At 44.3% G+C, this 19662-nt stretch overlaps 1 protein-coding gene across 1 annotated transcript in view; it reads left to right on the top strand.

Moving 5' to 3' along the window:
- Window positions 1-19662, top strand: part of tmem67 (transmembrane protein 67) — an 86465-nt gene that overhangs the window by 30789 nt on the left and 36014 nt on the right. The window contains exons 10-14 of the mRNA XM_078398411.1: window positions 2484-2607; window positions 3256-3361; window positions 4611-4667; window positions 8704-8802; window positions 13035-13133. Of these exons, the coding sequence (XP_078254537.1) occupies window positions 2484-2607; window positions 3256-3361; window positions 4611-4667; window positions 8704-8802; window positions 13035-13133 (485 nt within the window). The remainder of the gene's footprint in view (window positions 1-2483; window positions 2608-3255; window positions 3362-4610; window positions 4668-8703; window positions 8803-13034; window positions 13134-19662) is intronic.

Raw genomic sequence — 19662 nt, 5'->3', positions numbered from 1 at the left:
CATCAGGCTTGTGAAATAAAACAATCCTTGTTTCCTCCAGTTGATTCACAAGATGCAGTCTCACACATAGAGATAGTTCTTACTTAAAGTGTAATGGCAACTTCAGTCTTTTCCAGTAAACTCTTTTCTAATTGCCATTACTCAACAGGGATTTATAGTGATCTTAACGCAAATCCAACAGAGAGATCTTCAAGACATTTTTCCAGTTTAATTAGTTTATTGAAGTAGTTGTATAAACAAAGAGATGAACATACCAGGCTGTACCTATTTTGCCATCAAGTCATAGATGGCTGCTCTCCCCGTCTGCTCACAGCGCTCATTGTAGGTCTGGTAAGAACTGTATCCTCTCCCTCCCTTTGTCTAACTCCTCCCAGTCCTTGTATCCACAGATCTACCACCTTGTTCTGGCTCTTCCCAGACCGTTATGCCCATATATGTATTCATCTAACGACGACCCCCAAGTGTCCAAAATAAAACGGCAAGATATATCCAGACAAAATAATATAATATGCTAACAGCAGCCAGTATAAACACAAATGACTCCTACACCCTTCTTCAGACTAGTTTGAAGGGTCTCGACCCAAAACGTCACCCATTCCTTCTCTCCAGAGATGTTTCCTGTCCCGCTGAGTTACTCCAGCTTTTTGTGTCTCTCCACTTTTATTTCATATTTTTACATATTAAACAATGGAACAGTACAGCACAGGAACTGCCCCTTCAGCCCACAATGAATAGGTCGATAGGACCACAACAATATAGTGATTTTTCCAATGAGCCCAGTGAATTTAAGGGGAGCAGCAATTTTACAAGAATTATGGAACTTGGATCCGGTTTCAACCCACTCCACGTTCCTAACCCTCGTGTGCCAGCCCCCAGCTGCTACTATGCACCCATTCCATAACCTGGACTCCTGGCATGGCCGCACATCTTTAAGTTAGTTTGGAGAAACAGAGCGGAAACAGGCCATTTGGCCCACCAACATCACACTGACCATCGATCATCCATACACTAGAGTCATAGAGTGATGCAGTGTGGAAACAGACCTTTCGGCCCAACATGCCCACACCAGCCAACAAAGTCCCAGCTACACTAGTCCCACTTGCCTGCGCTTGGTCCATATCCATGTACCTGTCTAACTGTTTCTTAAACGTTGGGATAGTCCCAGCCTCAACAACGACATCTGGCAGCTTGTTCCATACACCCACCACCCTTTGTGTGAATAAATTACCCCTCTGATTCCCCTTCACCTTGAACCTATGTCCTCCGGTCCTTGATTTCCCTACTTTGGGCAAGAGACGCTGTGCATCTACCCAATCTATTCCTCTTATGATTTTGTACACCTCCATAAGATAACCCCTCATCCTCCTGCGCTGCATGGAATAGAGACCCAACCTACTTAACCTCTCCCTATAGCTCACACCCTCTAGTCCTGGCAACATCTTTGTAATTATTTTCTGAACCTTTTCAAGCTTGACACTATCTTTCCTATAACATGGTGCCCAGAACTGAACACAATATTCTGGATGTGGTCTCACCAACGTCTTATACAACTGCAACATGACCTCCCAACCTCTATACTCAAAACTCTGACTGACGAAGGCCAAAGTGCCAAAAGCCTTTTTGACCACCTTATCCACCTGTGACTCGACCTTCAAGGAACCATGCACCTGTACTCCTAGATCCCTCTGCTCTAGTTCTTTGTTATCCCACTTTCGCATCCAATACGCTGGGGGCCATTTTTACAGAAGCCAATTTACCTGCAAACATGCATGTCTTTCGAATGTGGGAGAAGCTCCATGCGGTCACAAGAAGAATGTACCCCGGGGTCAGGATCAAACAAGCATCGTGACGCTGTGAGGCAGTAACCTTACCGCTGCGCCGCGGTGCCGACCATTTGCACTCTGGATCCCAGTCATATTCGACTCGACAAGCTGGTCAGGAAGGCCAACTCTGTCCTGGGTTGCCCCCTCGACTCAGTGCAGGTGGTGGGAGAGAGGAGGGTGATGGCAAAACTAACATTGCTGCTGGACATCGACTCCCACCCCATGCAGGACACTGTCACTGCACTGAGTAGCTCCTTCAGTGACAGACTCCTTCACCCCAAGTGCGTGAAGGAGAGATATAGGTCCTTCCTTCCCGCTGCTGTGAGACTGCACAACCAGCACTGCTCCCAGCAGACGAGTCAACAATAACAGCTAAGAACACAAAGAAAACTGATGACAATTTATGTGTCTTTTATTTATAATGAATGATCTGTAGCTCTCTTGCTATCAACTTTGCTGCTGTAACATTGTAAATTTCCCCGGTGTGGGACGAATAAAGGAATATATTATTATTATATTCCCCATTAACCATTGAGTCCGAACCATCATGATTTTCATACAATTGGATATGGAATTATCAGAGGAATACTGGGATATGCCAACGATTCTGCAGCCCTCCTGTATGTGTTCAAGTTTTAAATATTTTTTTATAAATCACAGATAAAACGATGAATACTTGGTATTTAACCAGGCGTATTTTCTTGGTGGATACTCTCAGTGGCCGTGAAATGAACCTGGATAGCCAGCCAAAAGCAATTAGAGTTGCGAGCCACATAAAAATCAGGTGAGTGAGTTTTCACATGAAAAAATCGAAAGCAAGTTGATGATTCTTTTGTAAGCATTAAACTTATATCCTGTTCTGTTATTCCATCTGATGGAGCACTTTTCCAATAAACCTATAACTACAAAGTACACAATAGATAGATACAAGTTTTGTTTCCAGTAGTGACCTCCTGCATGATTTTGCAAAGAGACAGTATTCTACAGGTATGTGAACAGGGAAAGAATTACCACTGAGGCACCATAGATAGATGGGTAAAGAATTGCAGGATGATAAGCATAGCATCGGAGACAGGTGTCAGTGGATTATGGGGAGAAGGCAGGAGAATGGGGTTAGGAGGTAAAGATAAATCAGCCATGATTGAATGGTGTAGTACACTTGATGGGCCGAATGGCCTAATTCTGCTCCTATCACGTATGAACATGAACCAGAAAGGAAATCTTATCATGACAGAGGGCATGGCTGAATTAACAAACGGGTCTTTTACATTATTCTTTGGCAAACATTTGAGCATTGCGGTCAGCTAACATTAATGGGATTTCAGTCAATTAGGGAAAAGAATAATTGAATTTGTCAATAAAATCATTATGCTTCACATTTGAATTAATGAACACTCAAGTAAGTTTTGATGTAACTTGACTGATTTTGCAGTGTGATGCTTGTGCCCAACACTCTGCAAGGGAAGGTCATTCCTCCTATGATGGCTATCTCTTACTCAGATATTCAGATCCAAAATCCAGATCAACAAACTGTTTCAGTAAGTATGGATCCATTTTTTTTAAAAGGATTAAATTGTTAATTTTGTCAACTCAAGGAACTACAGATGTTGGTTTACAAAAAAAATCGACACAAAATCTTGGAATAACTCAGCAGGTCTGGTAGCCTCTTTGGAGAACATGGATAGGTGACGTTTCAGGCAGGACCCTTCTTCAGACTCAACATAGATAGGTGACATTTCGGATCGGGACCCTACTTCAGACTGAATCGTTCTTTAGAAGAAGGGTCTGAACCCAAAACATCATCTATTTTATTTTCCAAAGATGCTGCCTGACTTGCTGAGTTACTCCAGCACTTTGGGTATTTAATATTTCTGTGTTAAAGTCTGCAGGCATCCTTAAATAATTGTTAGTTGCATGGCCGTTGATCATGATGGACAATAACCAAAAATATCTGGGTTCAATTTATAATTTAGACATAAGCAAAACTCTTTAAATTTACAAATCATATTAAAATGGGCATTAATCAACAGAGAACTAGGTGTTCAAATTACAGAAATACCCTGAAAGATTGGGAAGCAGGACCTCCGAGTGAATGTACACAAAACAAAGTCCCACCGACACTGAAAATCCAACACGCTGAAGGCTTTTTAGTGCCAGATTTGCAACTTTCCCAAAATATTCAATCTTCTTTTGTTAACATTTTACATAATGGTATATATTTTCCAGTGAACCCAGCGAGATTAAAGGGAGTAAGAAAGATGAAAGGAGTCCATATCCCAGCTCCATATCTCTACCCCGTTCCTAACCCCTGATGCCCCAAACCATGGCCCTGATTCCTGTCATACATCAAGTCTGGCCTCAGGCGGCACAATGGCACAGCGATAGAGTTGGTGCCTTACGACGCCAGAGACCCGGGTTCGATCCTGACGATGGGTGCTTGTCTGTACGAAGTTTGTACGTTCTCCCCATCACCTGCGTGGGGTTTCTTCTCCTGTATCTTCAGTTTCTTCCAACACTTCAAAGACGTACAGGTTTGTAAATTAATTGGCTTGGTATAATTGTAATTGCTGTATCTTTAAACTAAATTAAAATATAGTCCACAGTCCGCATGCAGCCCCCACACTCTGGATCCCTGACTCAAACTCTAAACTGATAACTGAGCCAGATGCCAAACTACCATGATTTCCAAACAAAATGTGTTTCAAATGGATGGTGAATTATCAGAGTTTAATTTGATTGAACCAAAGTATAAACTTTTTATTTCATATTTTTCCACGTATCGGACAGGTATCTTTCTCAGTTGAATATCAAATGGACTTGATTACAGCATTTCAAAATACAAAGGTAGGTTTGTAAGAATTGTTCAATCTTTCAAACTAAAATGACTCTTGCTAAATATGTCTTGTAACATGATAATTAACCATGATAATTTTTCAGAGTTTATGTTGACCCTCAAATTAAGCCAACAATCTCATATCCACTTCATAGGTTATTGAAGGAAGAAAAATAAATGTTCAATCATTGTGAACACATTTATATTTCTCTTTCTGGCTTTCATAACATTCAGTATCATTATTGTCCAGCAGTATCTCTTTTGGAGCTTTCATCTTCTGTATTCCTTGCTTGAAGTTTGATGCCAAGTATTTTAAAATGTATCTGTTAATCTTGCTTGTATTGGTCCAACTTCATTTAGGATAAATAATTGCCAGACAATTAATTCTAAAATGCAATTTGTTTTTATGAATGAAATTATGTTCCTTCATTCGAAACTTATTTCAAAATAATTATATTGTTTCCTATTTGGCTTTTGAATAGGAGTTAAAATATTTCAAAATTAGTTTGTACGTTTGCTGCTTTCATTCTCCTTTGGGAAAAGCCATTTGGCCAAATTTATGCTGCGATTATTGTACTGATATTGATTATGTGCAAGTATTGACTACAGAATTTGGGAGGTCATGTTGCAGTTGGATAAGACATTGGTGAGGCTGCATTTAGAGTATTCTGTTCAGTCCTGGGCACCATTTTATAGGAAAGATGTTGTCAAGTTGGAAAGAGTGCAGAGAAGATTTGCAAGGATGTTGCCAGGTCTCGAGGGTCTGAGCTATAGAGAGAGGTTGAGCAGGCTGGGACTCTATTCCCTGGAGAGCAGGAGGATGAGGGGTGAATATATAAAACCATGAGAGAAATAGATCGGGTAGATGCAGAGTCTCTTGCCCAGAGTCGGGCAATGGAGAACCAGAGGGCAGAGATTTAAGGTAAAAGGGGAAAGATTTTATAGGAATCTGAGAGGTAACTGTTTCACACAAAGGGTGGTGAGTGTATGAAATGAGCTGCCAGAGGAGGTAGTTGAGGCAGCGACCATCGTAATGTTTAAGAAGGAATTAGACAGGTACATGGATATGGCAGGTTTAGAGGGATATGGGCCAAATGCAGGCAAGTGGGACTAGTGTAGCAGGGACATGTTGGTCGAGGTGGGCAAGTTGGGTTGAAGGGCCTGTTTCCGCACAGTATGACTCTATGACTCTAAGTACTGTTACGGAGTTGTGCTGATGAAGTCAGGTGCCATCACTTCTTAGGCTTTTGAATGTCTGTTAGCTCTCATATGTCTACATTTTTTCACCAGGCTGGTAGATTATTCATATATATATAAATGTTAATTTTTACCTCTTGTCAAAAAAATTTGGAGAACATTTTAGCATAATGTTGTTAAGCTGGAAAGGGCGAAAAGAAGATTTATGAGGATGTTGCCAGGACTCGGGGGCCTGAGCTGTAGGGAGAAATTGGGCAGGCTAGGGCTTTATTCCCTGGAGCGCCGAAGGCTGACGGGTGATCTTATAGAAGTGTATAAAATCATGAGGGGAATAGATAGGGCAGCTGTACAGAGTCTCTTACCTAAAGTAGGGAAATCTGGAGCAGGAGGACATAGGTTTAAGATGAAAGGGAAAAAAGTTAATAGGAACCGGACAGGTAATTTTTTCACACAAATGGTGGTGGTTGTATGGGACGAGCTGCCAGAGGAGATAGTTCAGGCAGGTACTATCACAGCATTTAAAAGATATTTTGGCAGGTACATGGATAGGACAGTTTTGGCGGGATATGGACCAAACACAGGCAGGTGGGACTAGTGTAGCTGGGACATGTTGGCCGGTGTGAGCAAGTTGGGCCAAAAGGCCTGTTTCTACACTGTATCACTCTATGACTCTATAACTAAAGCAGTAGAGAAGCATAGAAAGATATGGGTCAAACACTGGCAGGTGGGACAGTGTAGAATTGATATCCTGATCGATGTGGGCAAGTTGGGCCAAATGATCTGTTTCCAAATGGTATGACTCTATGACTTCATAATGTTGGACACATTTTATAAATTGCCTTTTGTTGGCTGGCATAATTCCCAACAGAAAAATTATTTGCAAAGGTACATGCGTGTGACAAGTGTAACATTTTAAATTGTTTTAAATACAGGAATGCTAGATTCTCCTGTTACGTCATGATTATCAGCAAAGGGTCCAATTTTCTCTACCATCTTTCTGAAATAGCATCTGGAGAGGGACTGATATCTCATTGTGTCAACTAGTTATCTTGTGTCACCGAGATCGCTAATTTTATAGAAATTGGTTTTGTTAGGCTTTGAAGAATATGTTTAGCATACTCATTTTAAATTGGTATTTGCAAGACTGACAAATCACATATCTGAATTTGAGTTTCCATGTCCTTCTTTCAACTTCTATGAAATGTTATCTTGATTGCGATTGACAGGGAGGTACAACTGAACAGAGGGGGTTTACAGAAGAAGCTACCTTAATATCCGCTGAACTGAAATGGAATGGTGCAGCTAGCAGAACGGCTGTATCACTGCGCCAGGGACCTGGGTTCAAATCTGAACACGGATGCTGTCCGTGTGGAGTTTGCGAGTTCTCCCTGTGTGTAGCTTAGTTTAGAGATACAGCGCGCAAACAGACCCTTCAGCCCACCGAGTCCATGCTGACCGGCGATCCTCATACACTAGCACTATCCTACACACTGGGAACAATTTACAATCTTTATTGAAGCCAATTAACCTACACGTCTTTGGAGTGTGGGCGGAAACTGAAACACGCGGAGAACACCCACGTGATCACGAGGAGAACGCACAAACTCCGTACAGACAGCACCCTTGGTTTAGTTTAGTTATTTATTCTCACGTGTACCAAGGTACAGTGAAAAGCTTTTGTTCCTTACTATCCAATCAGCAGAAAGACAAGACATGATTACAATTGAGTCATTTGAAGTGTATAGATACATGATAAGGGAATAACGTTTAGTGTAAGGTAAAGACAACAAAGTTAAATCAAGAATAGTCTGGTGGTCATCAAAGAGGTAGATAGTAGTTCAGGACTGCTCTCTGGTTGTGGTAGGATGGTTCAGTTGCCTGATAACAGCTGGGAAGAAACTGTCCTTTAATCTGGAGGTGTGCGTTTTCATACTTCTATACCTTTTTCCCGATGTGAGAGGGGAGAAGAGGGAGTGGCCAAGGTGCGACTTGTTCTTGATGACGCTGCTGGAGTTGTCGAGGCAGCGTGAGGTATAAATAGAGTCAATAGAAGGGAAGTTGGTTTGTGTGATGGTCTGGGCTGCGTCTACAATTCGCTGCAATTTCTTGCGGTCTTGGATGGAGCTGTTCCCAAACCAAGCTGTGACGCATCGTGAAAAAATGCTTTCTATGCTGCATCAGTAGAAGTTGGTGGGAGTTGCAGAGGACATGCCAAACTTCCTAAGCCTTCTAAGGAAGTAGCGTTGGTGTGCTTTCTTGGTCGTTGCTTCAATGTGGGTGGTACAGGAGAAGTTGCTGATGATATTGACTCTGAATTTTCAACCATCTCTACTTCGGCACCGTCAATGCAAACTGGGGTGTGTGTACCGTAGTCAGGATGGAACCTGGGTCTCTGGCGCTGTAAGGCAGCAACTCTACTGCTGTGGTACCATGCTGACCTGCTGGGCTAGCATGAGTTTCTTTTAGATGCTCCTCTTTCCTCCCACATCCCAAAAACGTTCAGGTTAGTAGATTAATTAGCCTCTAAATTGTCCTGCAGTCTCGCAATGTGTCAGAATCTGGGTTGAAATTGATGAAAATGTGGAGAGAATAAAAAATGGGATTAATGTAGGATTAGGGTGAATGATGGTTCGTTGTCAATATGGACTCGGTGGGCTAATGGATCTCTTTCCATACAGTATCTCCCTTGATTGCATTACTAAAATCCAAATTCCAGAGTGTACAACCTAATCTACTCTTAAAATCAGTTGGAGTGGTATGATGATAAGAGGATATTGGAGGGGTGAGAAGTAGAAATAGAATAAAGACTACATTTATTTTATATGCATATTTACTTTTCTTCTGCTTTAGATTGCACTGGGTTTCCTGTCAGGCTTATCAGCTATCTATTCAATGATAAAGACAGCCAGTTGGAAAAGACGCGTTGGATCTCCAATGATTGATATTCCAGTATGTATGGGTTAAGAGGCAACTTTGTTTTGATATCGTACCTTTAAGCCAGGTACAGCATATGTCAGTTTCTCATGATACATGTATTGAACCTGACTTTAGATTGCACTGGGTTTCCTAAAAAGGCAATACGGGGAGAAAAGATGAGGTACGAGGGTAAACTAGCCAATAATATAAAGGAGGATAGCAAAAGTGTTTTTAGGTACGTGAAGAGGAAAAAAATAGTCAAGGCAAATGTGGGTCCCTTGAAGACAGAAGCAGGGGAATTTATTATGGGGAACAAAGAAATGGCAGACGAGTTAAACCGTTACTTTGGATCTGTCTTTACTGAGGAAGATACAAACAATCTCCCAAATGTTCTAGGGGCCGGAGAACCTAGGGTGATGGAGGAACTGAAGGAAATCCACATTAGGCAGGAATTGGTTTTGGGTAGACTGATGGGACTGAAGGCTGATAAATCCCCAGGGCCTGATGGTCTGCATCCCAGGGTACTTAAGGAGGTGGCTCAAGAAATAGTGGAAGCATTGGAGATTATTTTTCAATGTTCTATAGATTCAGGATCAGTTTCTGTGGATTGGAGGATAACAAATGTTATCCCACTTTTTAAGAAAGGAGCGAGAGAAAACGGGTAATTATAGACCAGTTAGTCTGACATCAGTGGTGGGGAAGATGCTGGAGTCAATTATAAAAGACGAAATTGCTGAGCATTTGGATAGCAGTAACAGGATCATTCCGAGTCAGCATGGATTTACGAAGGGGAAATCATGCTTGACAAATCTACTGGAATTTTTTGAGGATGTAACTAGGAAAATTGACAGGGGAGAGTCGGTGGATGTGGTGTACCTCGACTTTCAGAAAGCCTTCGACAAGGTCCCACATAGGAGATTAGTGGGCAAAATTAGAGCACATGGTATTGGGGGTAGGGTACTGACATGGATAGAAAATTGGTTGACAGACAGAAAGCAAAGAGTGGGGATAAATGGGTCCCTTTCGGAATGGCAGGCAGTGACCAGTGGAGTACCGCAAGGTTCGGTGCTGGGACCCCAGCTATTTACGATATACATTAATGACTTAGATGAAGGGATTAAAAGTACCATTAGCAAATTTGCAGATGATACTAAGCTGGGGGGTAGTGTGAATTGTGTGGAAGATGCAATAAGGCTGCAGGGTGACTTGGACAGGTTGTGTGAGTGGGCGGATACATGGCAGATGCAGTTTAATGTAGATAAGTGTGAGGTTATTCACTTTGGAAGTAAGAATAGAAAGGCAGATTATTATCTGAATGGTGTCAAGTTAGGAAGAGGGGATGTTCAACGAGATCTGGGTGTCCTAGTGCATCAGTCACTGAAAGGAAGCATGCAGGTACAGCAGGCAGTGAAGAAAGCCAATGGAATGTTGGCCTTCGTAACAAGAGGAGTTGAGTATAGGAGCAAAGAGGTCCTTCTACAGTTGTACCGGGCCCTGGTGAGACCGCACCTGGAGTACTGTGTGCAGTTTTGGTCTCCAAATTTGAGGAAGGATATTCTTGCTATTGAGGGCGTGCAGCGTAGGTTCACTAGGTTAATTCCCAGAATGGCGGGACTGTCGTATGTTGAAAGGCTGGAGCAATTAGGCTTGTATACACTGGAATTTAGAAGGATGAGGGGGGATCTTATTGAAACATATAAGATAATTAGGGGATTGGACACATTAGAGGCAGGAAACATGTTCCCAATGTTGGGGGAGTCCAGAACAAGGGGCCACAGTTTAAGAATAAGGGGTAGGCCATTTAGAACGGAGATGAGGAAGAACTTTTTCAGTCAGAGAGTGGTGAAGGTGTGGAAGGCAGTGGAGGCCAGTTCGTTGGATGCTTTCAAGAGAGAGCTGGATAGAGCTCTTAAGGATAGCGGAGTGAGGGGGTATGGGGAGAAGGCAGGAACGGGGTACTGATTGAGAGTGATCAGCCATGATCGCATTGAATGGCGGTGCTGGCTCGATGGGCTGAATGGCCTACTCCTGCACCTATTGTCTATTGTCTATTGTCTATTGACTTTGTGTAAAAAACATGAAGAAAATCGTTTGAAAATTGTGTGCAAAACACTTGAATTCCCGAAATGGCTGTGGGTATATGGAATGAGTTGCCAGAGGAGGTATTTGAAGCCGGTGCTTATAATAACATTGAAAAGACATTTGAACAGTTACCTGGAAAGGAAAAGTTTAGAGGGATATGGGCCAAACATGGCAGGTGGGACTAGTGTATGTAGATGGGTGGCATGGGAAGGTTGGGCTGAAGGGTCTGTTTCCATGCTGTGTGACTACATGGCTATATATTTATGACAGAGCAAGCTTCTGTGGAAGCTCAAGACTAGAAAATAATCAAATATGAAATTGAAATCATTTTTGTTGATTTTCTTCAAATGTTTTAAACATATGTTCTAACCTCCTCTTGCTTTCTTTTGGTGTGAGGTATAATTTCCCATCTAAGAAAGAAGGCACACAAGTCAAAAAATATATTTGTATTTGCCCAGATGCGAAGAGAATTGTTTCCTCTTTCAATAATTTTTTTCTCTCACTGTGAGATCACTAATCAGCACAACACCTTCGCAATTTTTATCATATTTTTGAATGTTATGTATAACTGCGGAAGAGTATTAGAAATAAGCACAATTCTATTGTTGCTACACATCAGCTTTGACACATACTACAGGGGGTAATGGATCAACACCAGGAAGCCTAGCTGTATTTGTTTTCCTAATCAATGGAGGATTTATCTTTTGAGTTTGAGAGGATACCTCGTGATCTATCTGCACTATTGAAACAAAAAATAAATAAAGATATGTAGGCAGCTTTTGTTTTGTAAGTGTACATTATCTCCTTAATGTCCTTTTCTGAAAAATGACTCCTCGCCAGGAGCAATTCATATTTTGTATTGTCCTGCAGAGCCTCATGATAACTCTGTTATCATGAGTACCTTTAACAGCAAACATTGGCAAGAAATAAATGCAGCCAAATACCAATGATATTTGCTACGCACCAGTTTAGAAGTTCAACAAAGATAGATAAAATGCTGGAATAACTCAACGGGACAAGCAGCATCTCCTGAGAGGAATGGATGATGTTTCGTCCCCTTAAAGTCTACTCTGCCATTCAATCATCTCTCCCTCCTAACCCCACTCTCCTGCCTTCTCCCCACAACCACTGACACCTGCATTAATCAAGAATCTATCTATCTCTGCCTTAAAAATATCCACTGAAGGCAAAGAATTCCACAGATTCACCACCCTCCGATTAAATTAATTTCTCATTTCCTTCCTAAAAGAATGTCCTTTAATTCTGAGGCTATAACCTCTAGTCATGGACTCTCCCACACATTAGAATCCACATGGATCATGATGACTGGATCTTTACCCTCCCACTCCAAGTTCCTCTGCAGGTCAGGAAGTGTTGGAAGATAATACAGGGCTGCATGCAGGGCCGTCTTAATGCATGGGCCTGATGGGCACTTGCCCAGGGCCCCACGAGCATAGGGGCCCCATTTTATCGACCATTTACATTTTTATTCCTGTGAGTAGTTGTCGTAGGGGCCCCAATACACTGCTTTGCCCGGGGCCCATAATGCTGTAAAGACGGCCCTGGCTGCATGGATGAGCAATCAAAAAAACAAGAAGGCGTCTAATGCACACCGAATGTGGCTGAAATTATCAAACTCAACACATGCCGAATATTTGTCTTGTGGCTTTTCCTGTGACTATCATTTACACTGTGGAGTGTTTAGTTTGCAAATGAATAGCCTATTGTTACAATTCCTTTACAGCCTACCACATTCAAAATGTAGCATTCCAGATTTGCATTGGGATTTGGAGCATTTACTTTCATCAAAAAAAGTAACCTGCTTTACAGCATTGAATTTGAATATGTGTTTGACAGCGTATTGACACATGCAAAATAATATAAATACCTATACAGCATTATCCAACATTCATAGAAATGGTGTACAAATATTCTTCAATTAAAGATAGACACAAAATGCTTGAGTATCTTAGTGGGCAGGCAGCATCTCTGGAGAGAAGGAATGGGTGACATTTCGGGTAGAAGGGTCTCGACCTGAAAAGTCACCCATTTATTTTCTTCCGAGATGCTGCCTTTCCCGCTGAGTTACTCCAGCATTTTGTGTCTATCCGGTGTAAACAAACATCTGCAGTTCCTTGCTGCACATTCTTCAATTAAATATGGGTTTTTTTCTCTAATTTCAGACTGTCTTGAAGTTCTTGCTGTTTTATGCTGGAGACCTGGCAAACACCTTCTTTATTGTGACATTTGGAACAGGCATTTACTGGCTTATATTCTTCAAGGTATCACTAAATATGATTATTTACATCAGTATACATTTACATTAATTTATTGACATTTATTGACATTTTCAAAGTATTTCAGAGTTCTGAATATCTTAATGATATTTGAACAAAATACATTTATTTTTCTATGTTTTTTCATATTCTTTTTGAGATCTGGGTATTCGCAAGAAGACAGTATTTAATGGTTCTTAAGTTCATGTTACAGGAGCAGAATTAGGCGATTCTACTCTGCCATGGCTGATCTATCTTTCCATCTCAGCCCCATTCTCCTGCCTTCTCCCCAGAACCCCTGACATCCTCTCTAATCAAGAATCTGTCAATCTCCGCCTTAAAAATATCCATTGACGGCCTGCACAGCCGTCAGTGGCAATGAATTCCACAGTCACCATCTTCTGACTAAAGAAATTCCTCCTCATCTCCTTACTAAAGGTAGGTCCTTTTATTCTGAGGCTATGGCCTCTGGTCCTAGACTCTGCCACTAGTGGAAACATCCTTTCCACATTCACTCTATCTATGTTCAATGGTTTCTTTACAGTCACATGGACAGAGGTACAGTGAAATGCATGTTCTGTATGCTATGCAATTACACCACATCATACATGAGTACAATACATCCACTTCTGGAACAGCACACAGTGTAATGTCCCGTCAGATCTGTTAGTCTTGTGTCATGTTCTGTGTTTAGATTCTCATTTCAGGTCCCTTGACTTCCTGCCATTGTAATTGTCAGCCCCGCCTTGATTGTTTCCACCTGTGTGCCCTTACCTCATGTATATATAGTCCACGCCTCCCTTTGTCCTGTGCCAGTTCGTCTTGTGATTCATGTGCTCTGATTCATGTGCTCTCGGTCGTAGTATAGCTAGTAAGTAATGTTTGTAACTAATGTTTTTGTAGCTGAGTAAGTTTAGAGTTTTTGGTTCGAATCGCAGTGTTCTTTAATGTGAAAATTAAAGAACGCCTTTATTTTCTCCAAATTGACTCTTGTGTGTGAGTCGTGCGTTTGAGTCCAGTTCCTGTGTGCCCCAGAGCATAACAGAACGAACTGGCCATAATATGGACTCAGCCGACTCTAAGATTTGGAAATCAGCCCTTGCCAACCAGGGCACTAAGATCCAGCACCAGGAGGAGCAGCTGCGCTCAGTCAGTCACGGGGTGCGCGAGCTGAACGATAGACAAGGCGAGTTCCAGTCATCAGTGACGACCCAGATTAACCACCTCGCTGTACAATTCCATCAGGTTCTGGCTCGTCTCGACCCAACTTCGGCAGCTTCTCCACTGGCTCACGTTGAACCTTCAGCCGGCCATCCGCCTGCTGTTCCGGCCACGCCTGCAAACCCCACGCTGATTCTACGCCTGGCTTCACCAGATAAGTTCTCTGGAGAATTGTAGATCATTCCTTGTACAATGTGATCTCCACTTCAAGCATAACCCTGCACACTTCCCCTCAGACCAGGCCAGGGTAGCATTTATTGTGTCCCATTTGACGGGACGAGCCGCAGCATGGGCCACTGCGGAGTGGTCTCGGGGCTCCACAGTCTGTCAGGATCTAGACCTCTTCCAAAGAACATTTAGCAGTATTTTTGATCACACTTCCTCTGCTAAGGAAGCTTCCCGAGTCTTACTGCAGCTAAAACAGAACACTCGCCCAGTGATAGACTATGCCATTGACTTCCGAACCCTTGCAACAGACAGTGGGTGGAATATGCCTGCACAAGTGGATGCATTCATGAATGGGTTGTCGGAGGCTATAAAGGACAGACTTTCACCTTTTGAGTTACCCAGTGATCTAGAGACATTAATTACCAGGGCTATTCGTGTCGATAACAGGATAAAGGAAAAGGAAAGACACCAGGCTGCTGATCGTCCTCCCAATCACCAGGGGCGCTCCTCCGGGTCCTTCACACCGAAGAAGTCATCGTTCCCTGTCCATCGCTGGCCGGAGAAAACAGCGTCCTCTCAGCCGTCGGAGGAACCCATGCAGCTAGGACGAACCAGGCTGACTCCGGAGCAGCGACAGCGCCGCCTGAAGGACGGAGCCTGCTTTTACTGCGGTCAACAAGGACACCGTCTGGCCGACTGCTCGGTAAAAGGGGTGGCTCACCAGTGAAAAGGAGGACACTGGTGAGCCAAGTCCCCCTTTCGGACTTACCTCCTCGACCTCTGACACAGGCCACCCTCACTCTGAATCAGCAAATTGTGACTCGGGGGGTTTTGATCGACTCCGGAGCCGACGAGAGTCTCATGGACTGGACTTTAGCTCGATCGTGTAAGGTTAAATCTGTGCCCTTGTTGCAACCTATTGTGGCGAGCGCTTTGGATGGACGTCAGTTGTTTGCGATAACTCATCGTACAGAACCTGTCAAAGTCATGTTCAATGCTAACCATGTGGAGATAATGTCTTTTCACTTGTTTGACTCAGCTCAACATCCCTTGGTCTTTGGTTTCCCTTGGCTGCAGAAACACAATCCTCAGATTGATTGGCAATCTGGTAAGATCAGACGATGGGGGGTTGAGTGCACACAATCATGTCTTGTTGAACCAGTGAACAAAGGGGTGAGTTACGGGAAGATCGGGGCGGTTTTGGGAATAAATGTTCTTAAATCTGAAGAAATAAAGATTTCTAATGATGATGATGACTATCCCGATCTGTCGAAGGTTCCACCATGTTACCATGAACTGAAGGAGGTGTTCAACAAGTCCAGGGCCACCACCCTACCTCCTCATCGACCTTTCGACTGCGCTATCAACCTGCTGCCGGGGGCCCCTATTCCCAAGGGGCGACTGTACTCCATATCCGGCCCCGAGAGGAAGGCGATGGATGAGTACATTGAGTCCTCCCTGAGGACGGGCATTATTCGCCCGTCCTCCTCGGCAGCAGGCGCGGGGTTTTTCTTTGTGGGCAAGAAAGATGGGTCACTTCGTCCCTGCATAGATTACAGCTTCCTAAACGAGATTACGATCAAGAATCGTTACCCACTTCCTTTGATGTCTTCTGCTTTTGAACTGTTGCACAAAGCCAAAGTATTCACTAAACTAGACTTAAGGAATGCATACCATCTAGTGAGAATCAGAGAGGGGGATGAGTGGAAAACTGGGTTTAACACCCCTAACGGGCACTACGAGTATTTGGTGATGCCGTTCGGGTAAACCAATGCCCCCGCAGTCTTCCAAGCTTTTATGAACGAGGTCCTCAGGGAATTTCTCAATGAGTGTGTTTTTGTCTACCTTGATGACATTCTTATCTTCTCTCCAGACATACAGTCTCATGAGCGTCATGTCAAGTGTGTGTTGCAGAAGCTCTTAGCTAACCGTCTGTATGTGAAGGCCGAGAAGTGCGACTTCCACGCAGACACAATGTCCTTTCTGGGCTACATTATATCGGCCGACCACATCCAGATGGACCCTGGTAAGGTCAGTGCGGTGGCCAATTGGCCCACCCCCACTAACAGAAAGAAGGTGCAACAGTTTCTCGGATTTGCAAACTTTTACAGACGTTTTATTAGAGACTTCAGTGCTGTTGCTGCTCCTCTGCACTCTCTCACGTCTTCCAAGACCCAGTTCCAGTGGAATCCTCAGGCCGAAGCCGCCTTCCAGCGCCTCAAAACATTGTTCACCAACGCTCCTGTTCTGACCATCCCAGATCCCCAGAGACAGTTCATTGTGGAGGTGGATGCCTCCAACGAGGGGATTGGGGCGGTACTTTCCCAGAGAGCGGAGAAGGACAACCGGATGCATCCCTGCGCCTACCTGTCATGTAAGTTGACCCCAGCAGAAAAGAATTATGATGTCGGAAACAAAGAACTGCTGGCGGTCAGAGCCGCATTGGGGGAGTGGAGGCACTGGCTGGAGGGGGCCGAGCAGCCTTTTCTGGTATGGACAGATCACAAGAACCTGGAATACATCCGTAAAGCAAAGAGACTCAACTCACGTCAGGCCAGATGGACTCTGTTTTTTAGTAGGTTCAACTTTTCTCTGTCTTACAGGCCCGGTTCCCAGAACACAAAACCAGACGCCCTGTCCCGACTTTATGACCCTGAACCTGATACCAGAGAACCCGAACCCATCCTGCCACTTAACCGTGTGGTAGGAGCGGTGTCTTGGCAGATCGAAACAGATGTGAAGCAGGCTAATGATGAGACTCCAGCACTGAGTGGCTGTCCTACTAACTGTTTGTTTGTTCCTGTGACATTGCGCCCCCAGGTAATCCACTGGGCTCACACGTCCCTGCTCACATGCCATCCAGGTGCCAAGAGAACTGTTTTTGTGGTTAAACAGCGTTTTTGGTGGCCTTCACTTGAGAAGGATGTAGCTGAATATGTGGCCGCCTGCCCTGTCTGTGCAAGGAGCAAGCCCTCTAGACAAGCCCAAGCGGGCCTGCTGCACCCACTTTCAGTCCCTCAGAGGCCCTGGTCCCACATCTCTATTGACTTTGTTACTGGGTTGCCGGCCTCCAAAGGTAACACAACTGTCCTGACGGTGGTAGACCGATTTTCAAAGATGGTACATTTTATCGCTGTGGCCAAGCTCCCCTCTGCCAAAGAGACGGCAGAGGTAATGATGTCTCACGTTTTCCGTATCCATGGTTTCCCTACAGACATTGTCTCGGACTGAGGCCCTCAGTTTGTGTCCAAGTTTTGGAGTGAGTTTTGTTCCCTCATAGGTGCCACCGTCAGCCTGTCTTCTGGTTACCATCCGCAATCCAATGGCCAGACTGAGCGGATGAACCAGGAGCTCGAGACCTGCTTGCGCTGTCTGATCACGCAGAACCAGACCACCTGGAGCGACCATCTCATCTGGGTCGAGTACGCACGCAACACACTTCCTACGGCTGCCACGGGACTCACACCCTTCCAGTGTGCCTACGGCTACCAGCCCACCTTGTTCTCGGCTTATGAGGGTGAGGTGACGGTGCCTTCTGCCCACGCCATGATCCGACGCTGTCGCCGAATCTGGGACGGAGCTCGGAGGGTTCTACTCCGGGGTCAGTCCCGGATGAAAGCGGCAGCCGACCGCCACCGCAGATCCGCTCCGCATTATCGCCCAGGCCAGAAGGTATGGCTGTCTACAAAGGACTTGCCACTTCACGTCCACGCCAGAAAGCTGGCTCCAAGGTTCGTGGGTCCATTTCCCATTTCGAAAGTCATTAAGCCTGTTTCGGTCCGTCTACAACTCCCCAGGTCATTAAGGGTTCACCCTACATTCCACGTCAGCAAAATAAAACCGGTCAAGGAAAGTGCACTCGTGCCCGCCTCCAAGCCCCCTCCACCCCCCCGGCTCGTCGACGGTGGTCCGGTCTACACAGTTAAGGCACTTCTTGCAGTCCGCGAGAGGTCGCGGTCGCCAGTTTCTGGTCGACTGGGAAGGCTACGGTCCTGAGGAGAGGTGCTGGATTCTTGCCAGCTTCATTTTAGACAAGACTTTGATCAAGGACTTTGACAAGACTCATCCTGACCAGTCTGGACCGTCAGGAGTCGGTCCTAAAGGGGGGGGGGTACTGTAATGTCCCGTCAGATATGTTAGTCTTGTGTCATGTTCTGTGTTTAGATTCTCATTTCAGGTCCCTTGACTTCCTGCCATTGTAATTGTCAGCCCCGCCTTGATTGTTTCCACCTGTGTGCCCTTACCTCATATATATATAGTCCACGCCTCCCTTTGTCCTGTGCCAGTTCGTCTTGTGATTCATGTGCTCTGATTCATGTGCTCTCGGTCGTAGTATAGCTAGTAAGTAATGTTTGTAACTAATGTTTTTGTAGCTGAGTAAGTTAGAATCGCAGTGTTCTTTAATGTGAAAATTAAAGAACGCCTTTATTTTCTCAAAATTGACTCTTGTGTGTGAGTCATGCGTTTGAGTCCAGTTCCTGTGTGCCCCAGAGCATAACACACAGTCACCACATTCTGGCATCATCTTGCAACTTCCAAGTCAATAAAAAGTCTGAAAAAGAACTCTGGAGATGTGCAGTTTCTTACATTTCTCACTTTATGGCCCAGCGTCCTGGTGGCAGTGGATGGGTGAAGCAGGGGCCATCCTGGCCCAGTGCGATTCTGGTGGCTTCTTCCGTGCAGCTATAGGCAACCATTTCACTAATTGTTCTTCCCTAATTGCCCTTGGGAAGTTGGCGGTGAGGCACCTTCTTGAGATGCTGCAGTCCTGTTGGACAGGGAGTTCCAGGATCTAGACCCAGTGACTATGAAGGACCACCAATATATTTCTAAGTCACCTATGGCAGGGAACCATAGGTAGTGGTGTTTCCATCTGTCTGCTGCTCTTGCCCTTCTTTAGTTGTAGAGGTTGAGGATTTGGTATATGCCATTACTAACCTGGTTGGATAACCGCTGATAATTTTGTAGATGGTACATAGTACAACCACTGTGCAACGATGATGGAGGGGATGATGTGTAGGGTATGTAATGGAATACCGCCACGGGTTGATTTGCCCTGGATCCGTTATCGGAATTGTTGGCAGTGTTTCATCTAGGCAAATTAAAGATATTCCAGCGTGCCCCTAATCTGTGCTTTATGGATAAA

The sequence above is a fragment of the Rhinoraja longicauda genome, chromosome 4, assembly GCF_053455715.1.
Source record: "Rhinoraja longicauda isolate Sanriku21f chromosome 4, sRhiLon1.1, whole genome shotgun sequence".
Lineage (NCBI taxonomy): Eukaryota > Metazoa > Chordata > Chondrichthyes > Rajiformes > Arhynchobatidae > Rhinoraja > Rhinoraja longicauda.
Note: the sequence above shows the minus strand (reverse complement) of the source record. Positions and strands in the feature narration are given on the sequence as shown.